Here is a 24,369-nt window from a genome sequence, read left to right on the forward strand (position 1 = left end):
GATAATTTGTTACATATATAGTAGCAGAAGAAACAAAACATTGTTTTTACATATAAAAATATATGTATTTTTATTTCACATTGAATACTCAATAAAAAAGTACAAAAGTTCTTTTCACAAAACATAATAAATAGTTCATAACATATAAAATTCATAAACCAGAAAAGAAAAATAATTTACAATTGAATATCAAATTTTATTTGATACATAATTGTCCTTTTCTATCTCTTGCTCTCTCTCATCATCAAGCGCTGTTCCATGCCTGTCTGATTTGTCTCCATGGCGTTCCTAAAACAGATGCAGCGATGAAGAAGAACACTAGAATAAGACCCTTAGCCAGAGCCTGGGAATATGGCTCACCTGCAAAAAAAAAAAAAGAATAATAATAAATTCATATTTTAAGACTTAATCAAGGATTTAGGTTCAAATGTATACATTTTCCTACATGGGAAACTTTATATTTTATTTTTAAATCACCTATTTGCAGTTTACCTAAACAGTTCTGCAGTTTGACAAATTAAAAGCACAAATATTGTATTGTACAAAAATAGTTTTAGATGAGGTACAGCATGTCACACTGCAGGACACTGCTGTTAGTGCTTCATGTTTCACATCAACTACCTACATACACCAAAACATGAGTGATAAACTAGTTCAAAAACATACAAGAACACATGATGCCATTTCAGCACTGTTTCCAACACACACAAAAATGATATAGTATATAAAGTGTTGCTAAAGTGTTACTCTTTCAACAGGACAGAGTTTTCATGATCATTTCTCTCTTGTTCTATTAGTAACCTTAAGAAATTCAGGCTCTTACCAGTGTAGTATCTTGTGAGAGGGAACGCCAGCTCAGGCCAGCACACATCGTTCCTGTCACAGTCAAACTCTGTGAAGTTAATGCTGAACCTGCAGAAGAGAAGATACTTTAATTTTTTAGTTCACAAGACTGCATGACTTGCTTGGATTTGTGAAATAATGCCATATGCATGTAACAGATTAAAACAAATAGAAATACTAGGGATGCACTGATATATATCGGCCACCATATCGGTATCGGCCGATATATGTTCATTTTTAATGTTATTGTTATCGGCCTGATAAGAAAATTTGGCCGATATATTAAAGCTGATAAATAATGGATTATTTCCTTCAGCTGAGACACTTCAGATGCGCACTGTCCGCCATTATGGTTTTGAATTGCTTGATATGATTGAAATCACTTCAGAAAGGAAAATACAGTTAAGTGCAACATGTATAAAGCAAGTCTGTCACATAGGCTACATAATATTATAATGAGTATGTTATAATTGAATTATCGGTATCAGCCAAAATGTTCATATCAGTGCATCCATAAGAAATACGACAAACAATTTCTGTAAAAATAACATTAAAAAAAACTGCAATATAATTTTCTAGGATTTATTTTATTTATATTTCAAAATAAATGTATTATTTTTATTGTACCTTTTCAAGGAAAAAAAAAACATTAAAATGTTAAAAAAAATAAATACATTTAGAAATTAAAATTGAACTGTTTCTATACAGTCAATCATCAAACTCAAATGTATTTGTGCGTTTAGGACCCACCTGGATCTAGGGGGTTGTGTACTAAGAGGACTGTCAGTAAAGGTCACAGAAGAGGTCACAGGAAAATTTTGCATTAGCTCTGGGTTTACACAGGGGTTCATCCTGCCCATATCACACTCTATAGACCATGTTGTTTCTATGAAACTGAGAATTGGAAAAAGAATGAATGCAAAGCAAAATGTTCAAAACAGCCTATGCATTCAGATATATCAAGCTCAAACATTAATAAAAAGCTGTCAAGTTTGCTATCGGGAAAGTGAGATGATAAGAACAATACAAAGGCTGAATGAAGCGGTCCTGTACCTAATCTCCACTGCTTGTATAACCATCTGAGGCACACCCTGCACCCTGCCCGTGATGACGCTCCTCACGTGGATGTGGAGGTGGGTCGGAACAGCAGAACACTCTCCAATGCTGCCCTCTGCTGGCTGACTGGAGTTCTGCGGGGATGCTGAGACGCACAAGAGCAATAACAAAGTTCGTTAATTCATTTAAAGCAGTGGTTCTCAGCCTGGGGCCGGAGCCCAATAGGGGGCATCAGCAAACTTCCAGGTTGGTCCTAATAAATCTTAAATTTACTTAAATTTGCAGTCGATATATTGGCTATTATGCATATGACGGAATATTTGGAGAATATAATACACGGTGCTGTAATTTGCCTTTTGTTCATTATGTGTTATGTAAGAGATAATGTGCAATCAGCAACAAAATAAACCTTGACAGGGTGCAACAATATTACAATAATATTAATACTGAACTGAAGTTGTCCGTTATCTTTTTTCGGTAACACTTTAGTTTAGGGTCTAGTTCTCACTATTAACTAACTATTAACTAAGACTTTTGCCTTAATAAACTCCTAATTATTGCTTATTAATAGTTAGTAAGGTAGTTGATAAGTGTAGGTATTAAGGGATGAAGAATATGGTCATACAGAATAAGGCATTAATATGTGCTTTATAAGTACTAATAAACAGCCAATATCCTACTTCATACACATGCTAATAAGCAACTAGATAATAGTGAGATTTGGACCCTAAACTAAAGTGTAACCCCTTTTTCAATGCAATTAAAAAACGCAAGATGGCGCCAGTTGCATCTGACAACAGAATCACATATAGAGAGCCATGTAATAAGCACCATTTAGTTGTTAATTTAATTATCATGCTTAATTTAAAGATGGTTATCATTCCTTTATTAATAATAGACCCTAATTTATATTTTAATCAGTAAATGTTCTGTCACATGGAATACAAATCTACTTCATATATTATAAATCATCATTTATTTGTGGATTAATTTAAACATTTATTTAGTTTCTTAAATGTTCAAGTTTCTTTTCTTTTTTTATTTCATTTTACATTTTTTAAATGTCAGCTGGTGTTTAAAAAGTAACATTAAAAACATCATTGTACTATAAAACTTTGAAAATAAAACTGGATTAGTTAAGCAGATTGCTTAATGTTTGAAAATTACTAAATTATGAATGAGGGGAACCAAGGTTAACCACTTTAAATTTAACATAACAGTTTGATATAATGCAACTTTTACTTTTGGCCGACGGACCTCAATCAAGTTAGATTTTTGGCCCTTCGTTGTAAAAAGTTTGGGCACCTCTACTCTAGAACAACTTGATATATTATACATATTAGTGATAGTTAAATGATGTAGTGCTCACTAGTAATGTTGACCCAATCCACTAGGTTGGAAAAGTTTGGTTTTCCCGTTGTGGAGACGAGTGTAGCAGTCACTAATCCAGCTAGGACAGCACGCACTGTTTCTCTGTGAAATGACATGCAAAAGAAAGACGTATGTCAAATTAAACTGTTCTATAGGAATCTACTGTATTATGTTCAAAACCCTTCGGCAGTGTTACTCACCTCACCTGGCTGCACTGTGTCATGTTCAGCAAACTCACAGGAATCATACAACCTGATGTGGAGTTGATCCCGAACAGAGCTGGTCTCAGTTCAGCAGAAGAGCACAGTCCATCTCCACCTGCAGAGGAAACCGCATAGGATCAAAGTAATATTTTTTTGTAGTCCTGTATGGATAAATATGAATATGCTACACTACCTGGCTGCCAGAGATTGATCTGGGCCCTCTGTATAACTTCTGTAGCAGAGTCCAAAATGCCACCAATCACTGGCCTCTTCACCAGGTAACCTGTCCAAATATGCATAATAAATGATTCCTGGCCAACTCTGATTTGGATCATTTTTAAACAATGTTCCTGAGCATCTGAAGGGAGTTATGGGAGTTGCTTTAACCTGGATTGCCAGAGTTTGGTTGAGAGGTTTCATTTCCATTGACAAACACTGCAGAATATCTTCTGGTCAAAGATACTAGATGGGAGGTAAGAGGTAAGATTTAAAAAAAAAAAAAAAAAAAAAAAAAAAAAACATGATAAAGTGATGCATTCCATAAGAAAAACAGGTTCAGTGAAGAGGTATGACATATTGTAAGAGTCAACAGGAAGACAATAGTTGTGACTCACCAGGTAGAGTGATGTTTGCTGTGGTCCGTTTCACAGTAATGGCAGTGAGGCCATTCTCTCTCCAGTAAAGAGTGTAACGCAAGGCTACAATGACATTATCACACCGTTGTGGCTCTAAGAAAACAATTATACAATGAAAAAGATCCATGTTACTACAATGTTTCTAAAAGAGACATTTTAGTAAACTTTTTCTGGATTATTATTTGATATGTACACTACCATTCAAACATTCTGGTTTGGTAAGGTTTGTAATGATTTTTAATGAAAGAAGTGCTTACCAAGACTGCATTTATTTGATCAGATATATAGTAAGAACAGTAATACTGTAAAATATTATTACAATTTTGAATAATTATTTTCTATTTTATTATGTTTTAAAATGTAATTTATTTCTGTGATGGCAAAGCTGAATTTTCAGCATCATTACTCCAGTCTACTCGGTGTCACGTGATCCTACAGAAATCATTCTAATATGCTAATTTGGTGCTCAAGAAACATTTCTTATTATTATCAGTTGAAAACGGTTGCTGCTGCTGCTGCTGTTAAATTTTTTTGTGGAAACAGTGATACATTTTTTCAGGATTCTTTGACAAATACAAAGTTCAAAAGAACAATATTTATTTGAAATTGAAATCTTTCGAAACATTATAAATGTCTTTACCGCTAAATAAAAGTACTAATTTCTTTTTAAAAAATCTTACTCACCCCAAACTTTTGAACGCTAGTGTATATTATTGTAATTATATTATTGTAGTTATATGTAATTATATTTAAACAAATAACTGCTGAAAACATTAATGCAACTGACCAGATATGGACTCAAGAGAGTTTGACAGAAATAATCGAAGGTCATCGGCTACTTCATCCACAACGCTGACTGTGACCACACCTGGAAAGAGTGCAAACATATGAACAGTCTCACATATACATATTTGCATGCTTACTCAGAAAGACAAGACGATCAATAGATTCATAAGCTATGTTTACATATCTGAAGCATATCATTGAGGGTAGATTCACGATTCCCACGCTCTTCCTTAAAAGCATAAAGTTGTATTCTAAAACACTGTTAAATGAGTGAAAGGAACACTGGGAAGGACATTTTCGTACTTATGCTGCCCATAATAGCACATGGAAGATGGACCTCTGATAAACCCATCTATGTCAGCATAACATAAAAAGATTTTAGATTTTCTCACATTGGAATATGTTTTATTAGATATGGAAACTTTTTAATTTAAAAAAAAATAAGATAAGAATCGTTGGTACTGATTTTATGTTTGATTCTACATATTGTATTATGTTACGCCCAGAGCCGTAAGGGGTTTTTCTTTTTTGTTGTTGTGCCCAAGCTATGCTTTGCATGTGTTTTTCTCCTTCTCTCACCTCTGGCCACATTCACACTGTACGTTTTGGGGACTGACAACCGCATTTACTTACAAGTGTGAGTCTCGAAATGTCCCGTTCACACAGCAACTTACAGTAGCATCTGGAACACTGTCTGTATGAACGTGCAACGAGAGTTAAGCCCGTATTCCGTAACTAGTAACCATAAAGACAGTGACCAACATAATATTTAAGATGGCGACGTCCATAAAACTGAAAAGTCTCATCACTTTTGATTGGACAAGAGACTAATTGAACCGCAAGTTCATCCAACAAAAGCCGAGTCTTTAAAGGGTTAGTTCACCCAAAAATGAAAATTCTGTCATTAATTACTCTCCCTCATGTCGTTCCACACCAGTAAGAACTTCGTTAATTTTTGGAACACAAATTAAGATATTTTTGATAAAATTCGATGGCTCAGTGAGGCCTGCATTGCCAGCAAGTTAATTAACACTTTCAGATGCCCAGAAAGCTACTAAAGACATATTTAAAACAGTTCATGTGACTACAGTGGTTCAACCTTAATGTTATGAAGCGACGAGAATACTTTTTGTGCGCCAAAAAAACAAAATAACGACTTTATTCAACAATATCTAGTGATGGGCGATTTCAAAACACTGCTTCATGAAGCTTTGAAGCTTTACAAATCTTTTGTTTCGAATCAGTGGTTCAGAGCGCTTATCAAACTGCCAAAGTCACGTGATTTCAGTAAACGAGGCTTCCTTACATCATAAGTGTTTCGAAATTTCAATGGTTCACCACTGGGGGGCGTGACTTTGGCAGTTTCATACAGGACTGACAACTGTATTCTGCTGCTGTGTGAAAGTGGTCTCTCTCTCTCTCCCCACAGAGCAAATGTTACCACCTGTCTTCATTAATGAGTATCCAGTTGTGATTGGATGATGGGAGGGGAGAGAGAGTATTTAGGTTCAGCTATCATCAGAGCAGTGTTGGTGGTGGCTTGACTGTGTGCCACACTTTTGAAGTCTCATCTGCAACCCCAGACTTGATGTTGTGTTAAAGCAAGTAGCTGGTGGCTCTGTGTATCTTTACCTCATTTGTTGAACTTATTGAAGTAGAGTTTCTGTCCTTTGTCTCTCTTATTACACTCTATGATTGAGACTTAAAAGATAGAAGTGGTAACTTCTATGATTATTTATTGTATGTTTTGATTCATTAAAAACGAAAAAAAAAAAAAAATTCAATCGTTTCACTCCGAGCAGAATCGATATTTTAACGTTTCTGTTCCAGCGTTCCTTCTGTATTATTAATGTTCCGAAACCGGTTTGTTTAGAAAAAATAACGGTTAATAACGTTATTTTTTATCCTTTTTGTTTGTTTGCATGTAGCCTACTTAATAATAATAATAATAATAATAATAATAATACGTACAGCATTTTATTTATTAAAAAACAAAGAGAGTATTTGCCGTCTTAGCCAATAGGCCTACAATTATCTTTTATAACAAGATTCTGTCCAAATGTAAACCTATTAAACGAAAGGAAAAACTATCAACGGGTATATAAAGTATTTTTTCAAGATATTTTAAAATGTTTGCTGCATGGTTAAAAATACCGACGCTATTCCTGAGAGGAAAAAAGATATGTCGCGTATACGCCGCATTTTATTATTACATTCAGAAATAATGTAATTTATCGGTAAATAAAATAAAATGTTTACAAATAGCCTATACATAATATATAATATAATTATAATGTTTGTAAACATAAATTATGAACAAAACTGCCCTATTTTATTTTACAACAAAACCTCTAAAGTTAATTCAGGCTATACGTCAAGCCAAAACGAATTTAAAAAAAAAAATCTTTTCTTTTTTAACGCCATTCCAGCTTCTATTGCTACATTCAAGGCGAGAAACAGGTTTATTTTTTAGAAATAAAACTAAATAAGATGCTAAACGAATTAATTTAAAGTGAATCTGAAGCCTACCTTTCTCATTCGGCACGGTTTCCATTTTCGAGACGAATGCTAAACTATTACTATTTATTATGTAAGCTTTGTACTTCACTCGCATTATCGACATCATCCTTCACATAACAGCACAGCTTCAGGCGGTGGTCACGTGTGGTAAACGGCAGATTGTTTTACAGAATTGAATTGAGCAGATTTATGTTTGGTTGATTGTATTTTATTTTAATTATTTAACAGGTTGCGATATCAAGTAAGCAATGCAAGAATTTGTGTGCGCGAGCGTGAGGCGCCGGCGCGACCACTGGAATTTTTTTTCCTTCTAAGACAGTAAACTGTACCTCGTAATTTATGGTCAAACAGGTAAAAGCAAGACATAATTCATACATTTACAAAAGACACTTAAATAACGAAAACAAGCAGAATGTCTGTTTCCTTTCCTAGATCTTTGGAGTGCGCCACAATGAACCACTTTCGTTTTGTTAATCTGTAGACCTAATTATATAGTGAAATATCGCGTAGCCTATAGGCCTAAATATTCCCTTTTATTGTATATGTGTTATGTAGGCCTATAGTTTTATTCTGTTTTCTCCGTACACAGAAGCGCTGCATGTGCGTGATCAGAACGATTACGTTTGATTTCGTTTCCATTTCTGGTTACGTTCCGGTCAAAATTTCGTTCGTTTCCGGTTTTCGTTCCTTGACCCGGTTCAGAGCCCTGTTTTGATTAATCTTCTCTGTCTTTGGTTAACTTGAAGTTTTCTAGTTTGATTATATGTTTCTTAATTGTGGGGTTAGTAGGGAGGTGGGTGCCACTTTTTCTCCTGTTGATGTTAGCTAGGGAGTTAGCCTGTTTTGCTGTACTTGTTTTCTTTACTTTTAGTTTAGGTAATTTGGTTAATGAGGAGTTAGATTGATTTATGTTTGTTGTTTTGGCAATACCCCCTTTTGAATCTGATACCCCTATTTTTCTTTTGTTTGACTTTGTAAATAAAAACTACTTCCTTTTGTGAAATATGTGGTTATTTGAGTTGTTGTGAAACAACTCTGGAGACGAGGTGGCTTCATGCTGTTGCACTCATTCACTCACTGCATTCATTCACCACCATCCATTTTGCTGTTGCATTCCTCCCCTAGACCAATCAGGAAATCGTAACAATTATGCTGTATTATGCGGTCTATGTTCTTGTGTTTGGTTGAGGAAAGCAAATAAATGATCATACTGAATATCTACCTCCCCATCCATCTTTAACATCCACCCTCAGGTCATCAGATGGTGATGGACAGGACTGCAGCCTCCTCAGACACTGAGACTCAAAGTTTTCCAAAAATGCCACTGGAGCATTGTCTGCACACTGGCCCAGTACAGAGTTCTGCTCAGAGGACAGATAAACACATGCATGAATGACTGCACTCATATAAACTGACACATTCACTAGAAATGTTATCTAACCTGTGGGATCTTGAAGTATTGGTCATCCTTAGTGAATATTGGATCCCCCTGGCGGTAGTTAATGGGAGGTACAGCAGCTGTCATCTGCGGGGCTTGGAATGATGGACTGGGCTTTGGGGAGCTGTAAAAACCCATGCAAATTTAGAAAATCACCAAAGATACACTACCGTTCAAAGCTTTGGGGTCTTTTCTACAGAAATTAATACTTTTATTCAGCAAGGATGCATTAAATTGACCAAAAGTGACAGTAAAGACATTTAAAATGTTACAAAGAATTTCTGTTTCAAATAACTTGACCCAATAATATTAGCACTTCTTCTATTTCTATTCTCTCTATTTATTTAAAAAAAAAAAACCTTGCTATGAGCACTTTGCTGGAATAACTGTGACTTGACATGGCACTTGCATACTGTTGCACTCATGTTGATTTGATTGCTTCCATTGTTCTCACTTGTAAGTCGCTTTGGAGAAAAGCGTCTGCTAAATGATTAAATGTAAATGTAAAAATAAATGCTTTTCTTTTGAACTTATTATTCATAAAAAATCCTGAAATAATAATGTATCTCAGCTTTCAAAAAATATTAAACAGAAAAACTGTTTTCAGCATTGATAAGAAATGTTTCTTGAGCAAATCAGCATATTAGAATGATTTCTGTAGGATCATGTGACACTGAAGACTGGAGTAATGATGTTGTAAAATTCAGCTTTGCCAAAGGAATAAATTACATTTTAAAATATATTAAAATAGAAAACACTTTACAATATTACTTTTTGCTGTATTTTTGATCAAATAAATACAGCCTTGGTGAGCATTTCTTACTGACCCCAAACTTTTGAACAGTAGTGTATTTTTGTTGTCTAATAATACATGGAGATATACATCTGAAACTGTACAGAAGATATTGCACTGAAAAACTTTCACTTCTTACACTGTCTGACCATTGTAGAAAAGTCCCAGAAAGGGGTTGTTGTCCAAAGGAGAGGTGACACAGAGAAAGGGGAACCAATCAGGGTCATTTTCAGAGGACTGAGCAGAGCACTGATACTCTGGAACAGGACTGAAACTTCCCCCGAAAGGTCCAGGGAGACACTGAGTCGCAAATAACCGCAGTACTTCTTGAGTGCAGTCCTAAAAGAGGAAATATACACTCATAAATACACAAGAATTTATCATGCGCCCCTTTGTTGATGTCTGCATTTCAGATAAGCTTTACAAAACATTCCCTTAGGAATGAATTGTAGATTTTGATAGCCAGCGTGATTTTTAGTAAAATGGTAAAAACAAATGGGATATTATTCTTATGAGGGCTAGAAAGAATTGTGACACTGCAATTTTTTTTCTTTAATGTGTATCAAACTACGCAGTAATAGCTGCTAAGGTAGGACGGGTTATTAAAGTCACCATGAAACCAAAATGACAATTCTTCTTTTTTTTTGCAAAATTGCAGTATTATAAATGATTTTTTTTTTTAAAAATCATATGCCCTTGTAATCTTTAATCAAAATAACTTCCACTCTCTATTGCAGTGACATCTCTTCTCTCCTGATGATGTGTTTGCTAGCGTGAGGGAGGGACAACCTGTCACTCACATGAGATCGACCAATAGCAAACCACAAACATTGAAACCATCCAAACAATTCCCCATGGACAAAATCAAGCCCCGCCCTAATTTTTTTCTTGTTCAAGAATCCGTTTCACTCAGATATACATTACAGTATGGATGAAAAGACTATCACAACTTCCATTTCATGCCGAATTTAATGTAGGGCTTAGCAAAGGGTCAACTGGATCAACAGCAGAATCCTATTGAAGCACTGATGTATTAGAGACAGATGTTCAACTGTCCACCTATCATGATCAAATATATTTACCTAATAGACTAAACTTTCTCCAAGCTTTAAGTATTACCTGGTCACAACAGCAGCGTTTGTCACACTCGCCAAGGGAAACATCACATGGGCAGCTGCCGAGAGGCTGAAACACTTGGTTGGGAATGGCTGTTTTATTTTCTGCAAGAAATCAAATATGCATTATGATATAATACAAGAAAAATTAACATATTTAATTTATCTAAGGTTCCTCGATGAAAAAGTACTATAGTGGTACCATGGTACAAATGATGGTATCAGATGGTAATGCCATGATTACATGCATTTGGCGGACGCTTTTATCTGAAGTGACTTACAGTACATTGCATTCAAGGTATACATTTGATCATTTCATGCATTCATGAATTGAACCCACGACCTTGGTATTATTAGCACTATGCTCTACTGCTTGTGATATTCCTCAAATTTACTTTTGCTAAATTAATAAATACAAACAAAAATGTTTAAGTGACAGGAATATTAAATTAACCATGGAATCTGATGGTACTCCAAGAATACCGGAATATCATAGAATAGCTGATTTGGCTTCATTTCATAATTGATGAATTTTGCAATATCGACAGTTATTGAACTAAACTGAATCAACAATGAACTGACTTGAGCTGAATCATTACACTATTGTCTTATTCAGAGCTGCTTCAGGTAACACTTTATTTCGATAGTCCTAAAGTAGACATTCTATTAATTATAAGTACCTTTGCAACTTCATGTCAACTAACTCTCATTAGAGTATCAGTAGACTGGTAAAATAAGATTAAGATTAGGGTTAAAAGAATAAGTTGATATGTACTTGCAAAGATACTTATAGTCAGTAGAATGTCTGTTGAGGGATCATCAAAAATAAATGTTAGCAGATATTAAGCAGACAGTCTACTAATACTCTAATGACTGGTAGCTGACATGTAGTTGCAAAGTTACTTATAGTTAGTAGAATGTTTAATTGTATAAAGTGCTATTTAAATAAAGGTTACTTGACTTGACTACTAAAAAACAACAATAGTAGTTCCACAATGGTACTAAAAACCACTAGGTTGTACTACAGCACTTCATATTCAGTAACATGAAAACAGACACTAACCCGAAGGAGGTTTGTTGGGGAAGATCTGGGCATAAATCTGGGTCTGTATAATGAGTGAGGCTTTGGGGGTTTCATCAGCACATGCAGACACAAGTAGAGTCTCTTGGAGGCAGAGCGGCTCCAGGCAGCAGTCCGGGACAGTTGTTTCATTCCCACACAGCTGAAGACTGCAGTTGAGACTCAGTCGCACCAGGAAGGCATTCTGATATAGTGGTATTCAACAGAAAGAATATATTGGTATTCAATAATGCAAAGTTCCAGTATGGCAGGTGTTTTGCCTCATTTTCCTCAATGTATAAATTTGAACATTGCTCTTTGAAATGAATAGCATATACACTACTGTTCAAAATTTTGGGGTCAGTGAGATTTTTATTTAAGAAATGAAATTCCAGTTCACCGCAAGAACAATAACGATAAAGAGAACTATAATAATAACTATATTAGCATCCAGTTTGTCGTCTACCGCTTTAAATGCTCAAGCTCTTTAAAGCAGGATAAATTCTGATTGGGCGTCAAAAATTGTTCTGAAAGGGATTTAACGATATCTTTTTTTAGCCGTTTTCGTTATAATTGTGGTGTGGACTTTTATATTTAGAATATAAGAATGCATTTAACTATTATTATTCATCAAAGAATACTGCAAAAAAATCATGGTTTCCACAAAAATATTAAGCAGCACAACTGTTTTCAACATTGATAATAATAAGAAATGTTTCTTGAGCAGCAAATCAGTACATTAGAATGATTTCTGAAGGATCATGTGACACCGAAGACTGGAGTAATGATTTTGAAAATTCAGCTTTGCATCACAGGAATAAATTACATTTTAATACTTTTTTTAAATAGAAAACATTCATTTTGAATTGTAATAATATTTCACAATATTACTGTTTTTACTGTATTTTTGATCAACTACATGCAGCCTTGCTAAGAATAAGAGACTTTTTTCAAAAACATCAATCAAAAAATTGGTAACACTTTTCGGTGTTTAGTAATGCATAAACTACCACAAACTAATAATGAACAATATATATTTACAGCATATATTTTTACATTTTGATTAGTTAATAAAATGTTCATGTTAGTTCAGTGCATTGACTAATGTTAACAGATATAAAATTTGATCTTAAATGTATTAGTATGAACGCTGTGGAAGAACTGTTCATTGTTAGTTCAATTTAGTTATTGTACTAATTTTTACAAACGTAACCTTTTTGTAAAGTGTTAAAAATCTTACCCACCCCAAACGTTTGAACAGTAATGTGGTGTTTTTCGGGGTAGGTGTGGGGTTCTTGTCGTCTATGGGCCTTGGGCTGTGTTTATGAAACCCTGAGGCAGAAGTTTCAACAAAATACATCATTTAGCGTGAGGAGGAATACAGTGGAAAATAGGAATATCTGGGAAACCAAGCAGTCAAAATGTATAGTTGAGCCGCTCCTTCTGGCCCCTCTCTGCTTGAGGCGATTCCCTCAATAATCACACTTCTAAACTCCTACAGCAATTTTCTGGTATGTCATTGCAGTTTGTCAAACTTGAATGTCAGGGATATTCCCATCACGTTAGTCTAGTTTTCATATGAACAATAGATATTAATGTACACATTTCAAGAAAGTCAGATCCATTTCATACTATGAGCTGAAAACAGTCATACTGTGAAATATTATTACAATTTAAAATAACAGTTTTCTGTTTATTCTAAAATTATATTTATAAAATTACATTATAAAATGTAATTTATTTCTGTGATGCAGAGCTGAATTTTCAGCATCATTACTCCAATCCATCAGATATTATTCTAATATGCTGATTTGATGCTCAAGAAAAAATGTCTTATTATTAAAGATGTTGAAAACAGTTGTGTTACTTCATTTTTTTGTGGAAACCAATGATTCTTTGATTACTATAAAGTTTTAAAGATAAGAACTGACATTATAAATATTTTTACTGTCACTTTTGATCAATTTAATGCATCTTTGCTTAATAAAAGTATTAATTCCTTAAGTTAAAAAAAAATCTTACAGACTCTTTCTTAGAAGAGCAACTTACAAGAAAGTGCCATTTCACAACGGGAAATTACCAGAAAAAGTTTTTTTGATTACTGTATGTTTGATTGCTCTATTAAACTCTAAAGCACCTGCTATGCAAGCATGTTTAATAATGTTGAAAACACCTTTTGAGGTGACCTATGTGCCTAAAGAAATACAAAGAAAAGAACATCGCCCAAAAGATTATTATTAATCCCTGGGCAAGTTCTGGAGCTCATAATATGTGTCTCCTTACAAACTATTTCCCTGATAAGGCTAAACAGAAAAACAGCGGGGGAATTTCAGTCACATGTAGGTAATCACACCCAGCTTAATGACAGGTTAACTGGAATAAAAGTTAATAATACAGATTGCATTTTCCTGTTACTTCACCAGGGACTTTACAAGTCAATTTCTTGATGTGTTGATGATTGTTAACTACTGGAAATTTTTTCCATGCTGCATAAATTTTCCATGTTGCTGATTTTGAGTAACTTCTAAACAGAATAAGGATACAGTATTTGCCCTTCTATAACCTACCTTAATGTGGCAGAATCAACTCACCTTCCCAATTAATTCATATGAAAGATTCCATTGTGTTTGATAAACTGGCATACACAATGACGATGGGATGCTGCCTGAAGAGGTTCACAATGAAAACATTTGTTGAAGTTCAAATATTACAGTATCCATGGGTAACACTTAACAATAAGTTTTCATTTGTTAACATTAGTCAATTCATTAGTTAACATGAACTAACAATGCTTCTAAATGTATTGCTGCTTGTTAATTAATGCATTAACTAATGGGAGCTCATTGTAAAGTGTTACATATGTGTGTAGGTGTTTGAATAGAAATGTTGTCTACCTGTTGCATCTGAGGATGAAACAGCACTGAGGCTGAAGGAAATGCCAGACACGTTTCCAACCAGAAATGATGATATTCTTGGACCAGATGCCAGAATAAACGCAGGCTGAAACACTGAAATAATCATACATTCATATCTTCTCTATTGATTTCAGATTTATATTACGGTTGACTTTGGAATATAAGGGTTTATTTAAATACCCTTGGAGTTATTAATGAATACATGCTTAATTTACATTATTAACATATGTTTTAATTATACATTCAAGTTTGCGCTTCTCCATGGCAACAAGATGTTTGCTAGCAGTTATCCAGCTAGCTGACTTTGTTTTTGTTATGTTCACGGATTTTCTTACTGATATTTCATATGTTCAAAGCTCACTTACCAACATTACAAATAGTTCCGTCATTTAAGAGCATAATAATTATACACAGAAAATGAAATACGACGTGAGAGTCTGAAAATCGTGTCATATTGCGCCGTTGGTACGATTAGCCCCCTTCTTCGTGTTTGCTTGACGCTACACAGAAAAGATTAGATTAGCTCATTAGCGCCGCTCACTGGCGTTTAGCGCTAGAGTGTGTGTGCTTGTGTAGCTGTCTTTGGGGAAATAATATCAGACAGAATCCCAACAGAAGCAAAATCTCCATACAGAGACACTGAATAATGTCTTTATGGACTAAAAGCCAAAAGTTGTATTTTAGAGATAGGGCTAGTCTACAATGATTGTAATTCACTTTATTTAAGGACTCAATAAAACGTTCCTCACATAAATCAGCTCACATAGGCTATGTGTTCAGTGCTGGCTACTTACAAATTATCTTGCACCATATTGATATAAAAATACAAAGAGAAAGAACATACATTCCATTATTTTTTATTAACAACATGAAGTACATTAAACATTACGTCAGAGTTTCCCAAACTGGATTTTGGAAGGAACTGTAAGGGGTTTGTGACAATGAAATCATAAAAATAAAAACAATCAAAATACACACTTAGGTTACTAAAAAAAGATTAACTATTTTATTTGTTTACCTGCATGTTGTGTGACCATTATCTGACATAAGAGAACCTGCAAATGCATTTAGATTATTGACTTAAATATTAACTTAAAATCTCAGTCAGTACTTCAATATTTTAAAACATAATATAATCTAATTACAAGTACTTAATTTTTGGAATCTGATTATGTAATCCAGATTACATGTAATCAGTTAATACAGTATGCATTTACCATGTCTATGAAGTCAGAACGTGACATAAAGAATACAGTCCCACCAATAATTGTGTTTGTCAACTCATTTATTAAATGCATCAAGATTATTAGGCTGTATCTAAATAAAACAAAGAAAGAGGAAAAAAATGTATTTGTGAATAATAAAATCACACAACTTGGCCTGATTTGATCAGGTGAAAAAGGACAGGAAGATGTTACAGGAGAAATGATCTATGTCAAAATTAGGTTATTAGCTGCCATTGACAATGCGTGTGCATGAGTGTCTGAGTGTGTGTGTGTGTGTGTCTGAGTGTGTGTGTGTGTGTGTGTGTGTGTGTGTGTGTGTGTGTGTGTGTGTTCACTCAAATAGACATATTCTTCAGAGCATGACAGCGTTTCTCCTGAAAATAAAAGCACAAAGAGCAAACAATTAGTTAAGCAAAAACTATAGAATAACACAAGACGCATCACTCGTATTGTTTTGAATGGGAGAAAGTGCAACGCGCAATATGGCGAAATAAGTCCCGCCTTCTAAATAAGAGCCAATCGCCGATTGGTAAAGTCATCGCGTCACTGCAGCGGCCGTTAGAAGCTCAGACGCGCGCATCCGAAATGAGACCCGAGACGCGCATTTAGGACTGCGCATGCGCATTAGCTTGATCCAGCCTGAAAAAATACCGTTTTTTGTCATGATTCGAACGTTTAGAAAACAAAATTTATGAGACAGTTGTTGTCAGATTTCATTGGTGATTTCAAATATAAAAATTTTAATCGAAAGCTTGGCAAACAGCTTTGGAGAATTTGATGTTTTCTCCATTCAAAGAGATGGGAGCTGCACTTGATGCCCGAGAGGCGTTTCAAAGATGGCCGCCGAGTGAAATGACTCGTCTTAAAGGGACTTTGGTTAAAGCCACCTTATAAAGAGATTGTAGACTTTCACTTGACTGTCAAATTCTATTTTTAAAACTGTTGCATTCTTATTAGAATCCTGATACTAATTTTAATTGCATTATTTGAAATAGAAATAGAAAGCTTCATGTACAAAAAGCAAAACTAAGTCCACATTGTTGGTGGTCTGTTTAAAGCTCAGTAACTTTGCCGTAGGAGGATGTTTTGGCGTGTGGTTTCATAGTTGAGTAGTTTGTGGTTTTGCATGAGTAAGACTTTAACATCCAAATTCTGATCTACTATATAAACAAAGTCATGAGTCAGACGAAAACCAGAGAAGAGAAAGTGACCTGCTGCAGGACTTATGCAATAACAATGACATGCCTGTTGTCCAGCCAGCTTTATGTCATCCAATACTATTGAAGAGAGCTGAGGAACTAAAACTACAACACTATGACTGAATATATGATAAGACTGAGATAAATTACATACACGGAATTTGGTTTCTTTGCACATCTTGAGCCTAGTGTCCAGAAACTTGATATTCTCTTTAACCCACTGCTCTTCAGTGACAGGTGGGGCGCAAAGGTGCATACCTTTCCTGGTCGTGAATCTGAAAGATAATTGATTTTTGCACATGAACAGACAATTAGAGCATTCATAAAATAGCATTTCCCATGAAATACACACTTCTGCTTTGCTTAGAAATGTGATCATAAATGGTTCCATCCTCTCCAAGGCTCCCACACATGACCCAGTATTTTGAACTGCATATAAACGTCCAGTATTTTCCTTTGATTAATACACTTACATAACAGCATCACGGGGACAGCCGTCACCTCTGACCTGCTTCCGGTAAGTGAGGAGGATTTGTTTAGGGATGGCTTTATGGCTAACAGCCAGGCAACAGTCCAATGCTAAGTCCGCTTGAGCCTCTGAGAAAGATCAAGACAAAAGAGAAATAGACATGATGAGAGACAAGAGATGGAAAGACGGAATGGAGACCACCTGTGTCTGCCTCTGGAGAAGCCTCTTACAACATCTGCATGTAAGAAAAACAACATTTACTGGTTTTGGCATTCAATTTCATGGGATAAAAGATTTATTGCACATAATTTACTGTGCCGTACATATGTAATAGCTTGCAGTAAAGCGAAACAAATGTGCAATGCACAGCTGAGATCAAGTGGGAAAAAGAACTATAGCCTAACTAAGAATAAAAGTCTCATCAAATATTTTTTTCAAGATTATGGAGAGCAAGCAGAACTTATGCTTTATCCTTAGCTTACTTTTTTAATTATATAAATATAAAATGAATATTTAAAATTTGTTACATAAATTTACAATAATTAATTATATATAATACAGTAAATATATAAATTATTAAATAATACATGATGTCTATTATGAATAATAATAATAATACAACTTATAATAATAATATTATAACTTTTATTATAAATAATACAACTGATGACATTACACCTTTTCAGTTGATTAGATTTGATCAGAAAAAATGAATGGGATTTTTTTCCTTTGATTACTAAAAACTCGAATGGTTGAGTTATGTTACACATCTGCTAACATATGTGAAAGATCAATGAAATTGAGCACATACAATGGATGAAGGAAGAAAACATGACAGATTACCTGCAGGACTGCTGTAGAGAATGAACGCCAGTGCACAGAGAATCACGCTCAGCGCAGGTATGACGGCTGAAGCCATGGCAATGGTCACAGGAGGTGCTGGAACAAGCGTTGAGTCTGTAGCTGGAAGATCTTTGTCTCTTTCCTGACACTCTCCTCTCACCTCTCCATCACTACCCTGCTTTATAGGACAATCTTAAGTTTCATTATTACATGTCATAGTCCCTCCCCGTCTTGTAATTTCAAAGCAGAGGCTGGACCAGAGGTTGTGAACTGGACAAAAGACCTTTTTTTTTTTTGATGGCCATGTTTACGACACAAAGCACCACATTATCCGTATCTGTTCCTCACTGTCTTTTTTCTTATTTCCATTCATACCCACATAAAAGCTCTCACAGACCCTCACATACTTTCTCACTCAAAAGCCAACAGACTAGCAAATGTTTCGATATGACTGAAGAAGCAGTTCAGATAAACCTGTCAAAACAGTTTGATCCTTGTCAATACAGAGCTGGGAATTCCAGTGGGTTAGATCAGGGACTTCATCTGTTAATGTTTACTCAGTGTTACAGTTAATTATTATTGGTTTGTGTGTGTGTGTGTGTGTTTCAAGTAAATCCTATGTTACAAGGGATAAAACATTACCAGAAAGATGGCAATATCTGAAATTCTTGTTCCGTGGGGACATTTTTGGTCCCCATGAGGAAAACAGCTTATAAATCATAAGCTTTTATTTCCAAAAAAGTGTTTTTTGGAAATAAAAATGCAGAAATTATGGGGTATGGTTTAGGGTTAGGGGACAGAATATACAGTTTGTACGGTATAAAAATCATTATGACTATGGAATGTCCCACATTTGTGTGTGTGTGTGTGTGTGTGTGTGTGTGTGTGTGTGTGTGTGTGTGTGTGTGATTGGAAACTTCTGTTGGGTTTATTGTAAACGTTTGAATGTCAAAGCACAACTTTATACTGTTTGATACTTTATACTGATAGATTGGCTTAATGGCTGAACATTTGGGGTTGATAACAGATGGTTATTTGATTAAATTCTTAAATGTATAGCACTAAAAAATGTAGATCAAATCCAACAGTATGATGAAATATTTCTATTCAGCATTGCCATTGTGCATTTGAATAAAACAGGCAATTCCCACAAATTCAGACTGTACACACTTTTTATATATGCCGATTATCAAGGATCTTCATCACTCTCTTAAGCATTTGACAAAATACAAAATAAGCATTTGAAAGTAACAGTATTGTGCACGAATGTCTGATATCATTACTGTTTGTAACGTGAACATGTACATCAGACATCAAACAGGTGAGAGTTTACAACATTGATAATAATAATTGTTTCTTGAGCATCAAATCAGCATGATTTCTGAAGGATCATGTGACACTGAAGACTGGAGTAATGATGCTGAAAATTCAGCTTTGCATCACAGGAATAAACATTTTAAAATATATACACATAGAAAAGGGTTATTTTAAATTGCAATAATATTTCACAATATTTCTGGGGGGGGGGGGTTTCTGTAATTTTGATTAAATAAATGACTTAAAAGACTTCCTTCAAGAACATTAAAAAAAAAAAAATCCTGACACCAAATTTTTGATTTTGAAAAGGTATATTACTGCATCTTGTCCAGAAGCACAAATTAAGGAAAATGACACTGTTAGATGAAATAATTGCAGTGGACATGAGATTTAACAAAATGAATTTATTTGAAATCATTCTTAGCAAAAATTTCCAGTCGCACAAAAAAATACAGATACAGTTGACAGGATATTTCGTGCAAATGACTCATAATCGTTACAGTAAGACAGTACAGGAAAACATAAACAACATAATACATTGCGGAAATAGCATATCAGCATTTAATCATTTACAATTTTTTTTTTTAAAAATCACTGTCGCAGTTGATGATTAAGTGTAGTCACTTCCTGCATTCAGTGTTGCTCAGTGCAGTTATAGGGTCATCGTGTTCACCTCCCATCTGTAAAGCAGGAAAACGAAACCAGGGTAAGCTTTCGTTATCGGGGGGCAGAAAAGTTTTAAAGAAGAAGAACTGCACAACTTCTGCTAAATGTCTAATTCAGCTGTGAGATATCAGAACTATGAGAGCAGAACTAAAAGCTTGAAAAGGGACGTGCAGTAGGAGTTGTCAGTACCATGGGTTCCTACTGAGAAGCTTTCTTCTTCTTCTCCAGGTGTGAGATGATTTTGGTAATCCAGGTGTTTTTCTCTGGTGGAGCGCACAATTTCTTGTCCTTTTTTGTGATGAATCTATGGGATCATAGAGAGGGAAACATGCATTTATACGATCCTAGTGTAGAATCAATAAAGCCAGCTGGGAATCAACTGATACTTACACAGTAGCAGCAATGGCACAGCCACTGTCTGCGGTTTGGTGAAAGTACGATGCAACGATCTGTATTGGAATACGAGTGTCCTTGGTGGTCAGACAGCAGTCCACAGCTGTGTCTGAAAACGCTGAGAATGAAAGGATGTCATTAGTAATGCTTGTCACTGGAAATCCCCTCTATTTTATGTGTACATGACCCCATGCAAGAACAAAACTTGGTCTGTTTCTGAGTGTTTCTGGACTTCCAGGAACTTGTTCCCACATTTACTATAACCGAATCCTTGAGAAACGCAAGCCAGCACAGTAAAAGCCAAGAATTGCTCTTTATTTATCAAAGGCTCTTAATCCTAAACTGCTCCTAATTCACAAGAATTTGGATTTGAAATGCTGCAGGATGGTTCTGAGAAGCTGCAAGTATAGTGTGCCAGGAGTTTCAATGTTTCTGTTTCAGTCTTACCTTCTATGTTGCCCCAGAGGACCGCAGTAATGACCAGGAGAGTTACTGTTGAAGTCTGCATCCTTGTCTTTGTGTTTGGTTGCTGCAAGTGCATCAGACAATTTTGCACAGGTGTGACATGCAGGTATCAGGTGCAGGTATTTATACACAAAAAAATTAGCTAACTTTCACTTTCACACCTAGACTTACCGCACCTGCTCCGCCTCCACCCCTACTCGTAAGTGCAGCAGTTTCGTTTGGCTTTATCATTCCCACATTCTTTCTTGCTTTTTTTTTTTTTTCTCTATTCCAGTAGAATTCTCTGCAGGGGTGCATGACCTAAACATTGATTTAACTGCTTGTAAACAAGACACACACACAAATCTTATTTAACTGAACCCTCTGTGATTTTATCAGGGTTGCAATGCATAATGCATTGCATAGCGATTTAGTCCTCATAACTTTCGTTTTCTCTAAACCTATTCACAATTATCTGATTTAGTTACTTTAGACTTGGGAAATGTGGCCCAAAAGTGAAACTACTAATGAAAATATTTCAGTTGCTTTTTTCTAATTTCATATTTTTTGTAATTAAAAGTTACATTATCAGCATAGCAATTTGAGTGATTTGGAAAATTAATATTAATTTTGGTCTGTTTTTCAAGTCAAGTCACCTTTATTTATATTGCGCTTTTTACAATGTAGATTGTGTCAAAGCAGCTTTACATTGATAACTGGTACATTATTTGGCTGCACAGCAGCTCTTAAAGAATAGTGTCAATGCAGGCAGATCAAAGCACTGTTGAATATCAAATGTCAAGTCAAATATTTTAAGACACTTCGCTTTTTTGCACATTTTTCACCTTGTAGATGTTAAAGTAATTTTTGTGATAGACCTTTGCCTTGGTCTAATTGCATGTCCAGTGTGTGGACAATTTTGTTTTTTTGGTTGCTCAAACTTTTCTTGATTTACACACCTGAGAATGGACTGGTTATCTTTTGGAGCGCATACAATATAATTTTTGATGCAGAAAATGAATATTATCAATATAAAAATTATATCAATAATAAATATATTAAATAGCTTTTTCATTTGACATTTTATTTTCTTATTTTACTCATTAGCCTATTTTTCTATTAAATTTTGACTCCCACACTGAAAAAAAAAAAAAAAAGATTTTTGCTGCTTGTTCAAATTGCTTAATTAAAATGAGCTAAAGCAACACAGTTGCTACATTGTGTCCTAACTTAATTCGATTGTGTTCAATCTACTTGAAGTTACTTATTCCATTTGTGTTGAGATTACATGAATGATTTGTGTTGCATTAACGGAAACTGGGCGGGGCTTGTTAGTTCCCAGCATGCTTTGCATATGGCTCAATCAAGAGAAAGTCACCCTGCGTTCCATTCGGAAGGGCTCATCCCCATACCCTAATCCCTTCAAAGGGTTTACCCTCCGGAGTGAGAGCTTCGAAGGGATGAAGGGTTTAGGCTCTTTTTTTGGAACGCACTTCTGCGTCATCTTAACGAGACAATCAAGGAGGCACCTTTGTCGCACATTTTGTACGCTGGTTGACCCCCCAAAAAACACACTCTGAACGATGAGTAGATTGTGCAAGCTGCGTCTTTTGTTTAACGTTAGTTTATTTATTTATTTATTTTTGGTTTATCACACCATATTGTGTCTATGTATTTTAAACATTTGAATGGACTGATAAAGGGAGCTGTGTATTTTTGTTGAAGTACAATGTCGTTTTGACCACAATAATGTACCAAATCTAACTCGTATAAATATTACAGTAGTATAGAAAATTACTATACATACATTTAAAGGTTAAATCGAAGTCCGAGCCTCCTGTACCCATTCTGTGATGCCAAACAACTTCCCTGTGCAAAGGATCATGGGGGCCCGAAGTGTCCATCAGTTGTACCTCACGAAATCCTTCATTCCAAAGGGCCCTTTGAAGTGGACAGTTTTGAGCACTTCGATTTGGAACGACCCTTCAATATGGCGGCTGTGATTGTTTTCACTCCGAAGTGCCCTTCGGATGGCGATATATCCCGTTTGGAACGCACCGTAAATGTTGAAATTAAGTGTTGTTTTATGTATTTTTGAGCAAGATGAGAAAAGGGAAAGACTTGATAGTGTGTAATAGTGTTTAATGTTCAATTATGTTGGAATTAGAACTATTTAAATTACAATGGGCTACCACTATGGAGAAGAGTGGAGAATTTGCCTATAGGCTGTGGGCTGATACAGCTAATTTCATAACTGTTTTGCCGAAGGAGCATTGACCCCCAGTTTCACAAACAAGGCTTAAGCTAATCCCAGACTAAAATGCATGTTTGAGCTGTTTTAACTGAAAGCAACTTGTATTGACATATCTTTAAATATGTCAGTGCTATTGTTTTGTCTCAAGATGCACACCAGTAATGTTTTTATTCAGGTGTACGTTTATATAAGCTTTAAATTGCTTATATAATCCTGGCTTAGGCTAAGCCTTGTCTGTGAAACCGGGTCTTAATGCTTAGCATTTAAAATGCTAATGTGTGCTATTGCTATAGCTAAAAGTTTGTCAGCTAGCTAGTACAGTCTTATAATTTAGTCGTGTATCAATAAAATATAGGAAATTTAATTGGATGTATGAATATATGAAATTGAATTCCTGAATCATGTCAGGGAGCCATTTAAATTCACTTTGAGTTAATTGGGTAACTTAAAATGACTTCATTCCATGATGTTGAAGTTACATGAACAAATTGATTCATTTGGAACCGATGTACAAAATTAAATCATGTAAATGCAACAAACTTTTTTTTTTTGGTGCAAATCTGACTCCTAATAGTCTCAGACTTTTTGACCCCACTGTATTTCAGTTCAGCATTCTCTTAAAATTCCTGTATTTCACAATATTCAGTTCAAACCCGTTTAGAAACTGATAGGTGAAATGAATTTTCCGAGAATCTATTATAGAATTTCTTTATAGAGCAAGAATTATAATGCACATAATCTAGCTCTTTCAAAACCTTTCTGTATATAACAAAGAGGTTTTTTAAGGGATCAAAACATGTCATTATCTTAATAATGAATAGTT

General features: G+C 35.0%; 3 protein-coding genes across 4 annotated transcripts; all 3 read right to left on the minus strand.

Moving 5' to 3' along the window:
• Positions 1 to 40: 40 nt before the first annotated feature.
• tctn2 (tectonic family member 2) lies at positions 41 to 15,280 on the minus strand. Its single transcript, XM_051892861.1, has 18 exons — positions 15,101 to 15,280; positions 14,715 to 14,828; positions 14,412 to 14,485; positions 11,824 to 12,025; positions 10,765 to 10,865; positions 9,785 to 9,984; positions 8,856 to 8,976; positions 8,637 to 8,775; positions 4,896 to 4,976; positions 4,088 to 4,201; positions 3,861 to 3,935; positions 3,667 to 3,756; positions 3,471 to 3,588; positions 3,269 to 3,372; positions 1,897 to 2,044; positions 1,594 to 1,737; positions 824 to 912; positions 41 to 360 (listed from the first exon to the last, which is right to left on the minus strand). The coding sequence occupies exons 1-18, from the start codon at positions 15,186 to 15,188 to the stop codon at positions 245 to 247; spliced, it is 2,118 nt and encodes a 705-aa protein (XP_051748821.1). The 5' UTR covers positions 15,189 to 15,280; the 3' UTR covers positions 41 to 244.
• Positions 15,281 to 15,576: 296 nt separating this feature from the next.
• ccl19a.1 (chemokine (C-C motif) ligand 19a, tandem duplicate 1) lies at positions 15,577 to 18,709 on the minus strand. 2 transcript variants are annotated; one of them, XM_051892863.1, is made up of 4 exons: positions 18,473 to 18,709; positions 17,634 to 17,757; positions 17,315 to 17,435; positions 15,577 to 16,335 (listed from the first exon to the last, which is right to left on the minus strand). In XM_051892863.1, exons 1-4 carry the CDS (start codon positions 18,546 to 18,548, stop codon positions 16,297 to 16,299), a joined length of 360 nt encoding a protein of 119 aa, XP_051748823.1. In that variant the 5' UTR covers positions 18,549 to 18,709; the 3' UTR covers positions 15,577 to 16,296. The 2 variants fall into 2 exon arrangements, with proteins under 2 accessions (XP_051748823.1, XP_051748822.1); XM_051892862.1 differs by lacking the exon at positions 15,577 to 16,335 and having other exon boundaries at positions 16,496 to 17,435.
• A 1,469-nt stretch (positions 18,710 to 20,178) lies between these two features.
• ccl19a.2 (chemokine (C-C motif) ligand 19a, tandem duplicate 2) lies at positions 20,179 to 21,518 on the minus strand. Its single transcript, XM_051892864.1, has 4 exons — positions 21,296 to 21,518; positions 20,846 to 20,966; positions 20,645 to 20,759; positions 20,179 to 20,469 (listed from the first exon to the last, which is right to left on the minus strand). The coding sequence occupies exons 1-3, from the start codon at positions 21,387 to 21,389 to the stop codon at positions 20,654 to 20,656; spliced, it is 321 nt and encodes a 106-aa protein (XP_051748824.1). The 5' UTR covers positions 21,390 to 21,518; the 3' UTR covers positions 20,179 to 20,469; positions 20,645 to 20,653.
• Positions 21,519 to 24,369: the final 2,851 nt, after the last annotated feature.

Source organism: Ctenopharyngodon idella, chromosome 5 (genome assembly GCF_019924925.1).
Source record: "Ctenopharyngodon idella isolate HZGC_01 chromosome 5, HZGC01, whole genome shotgun sequence".
Taxonomy (NCBI): Eukaryota; Metazoa; Chordata; class Actinopteri; order Cypriniformes; family Xenocyprididae; genus Ctenopharyngodon; species Ctenopharyngodon idella.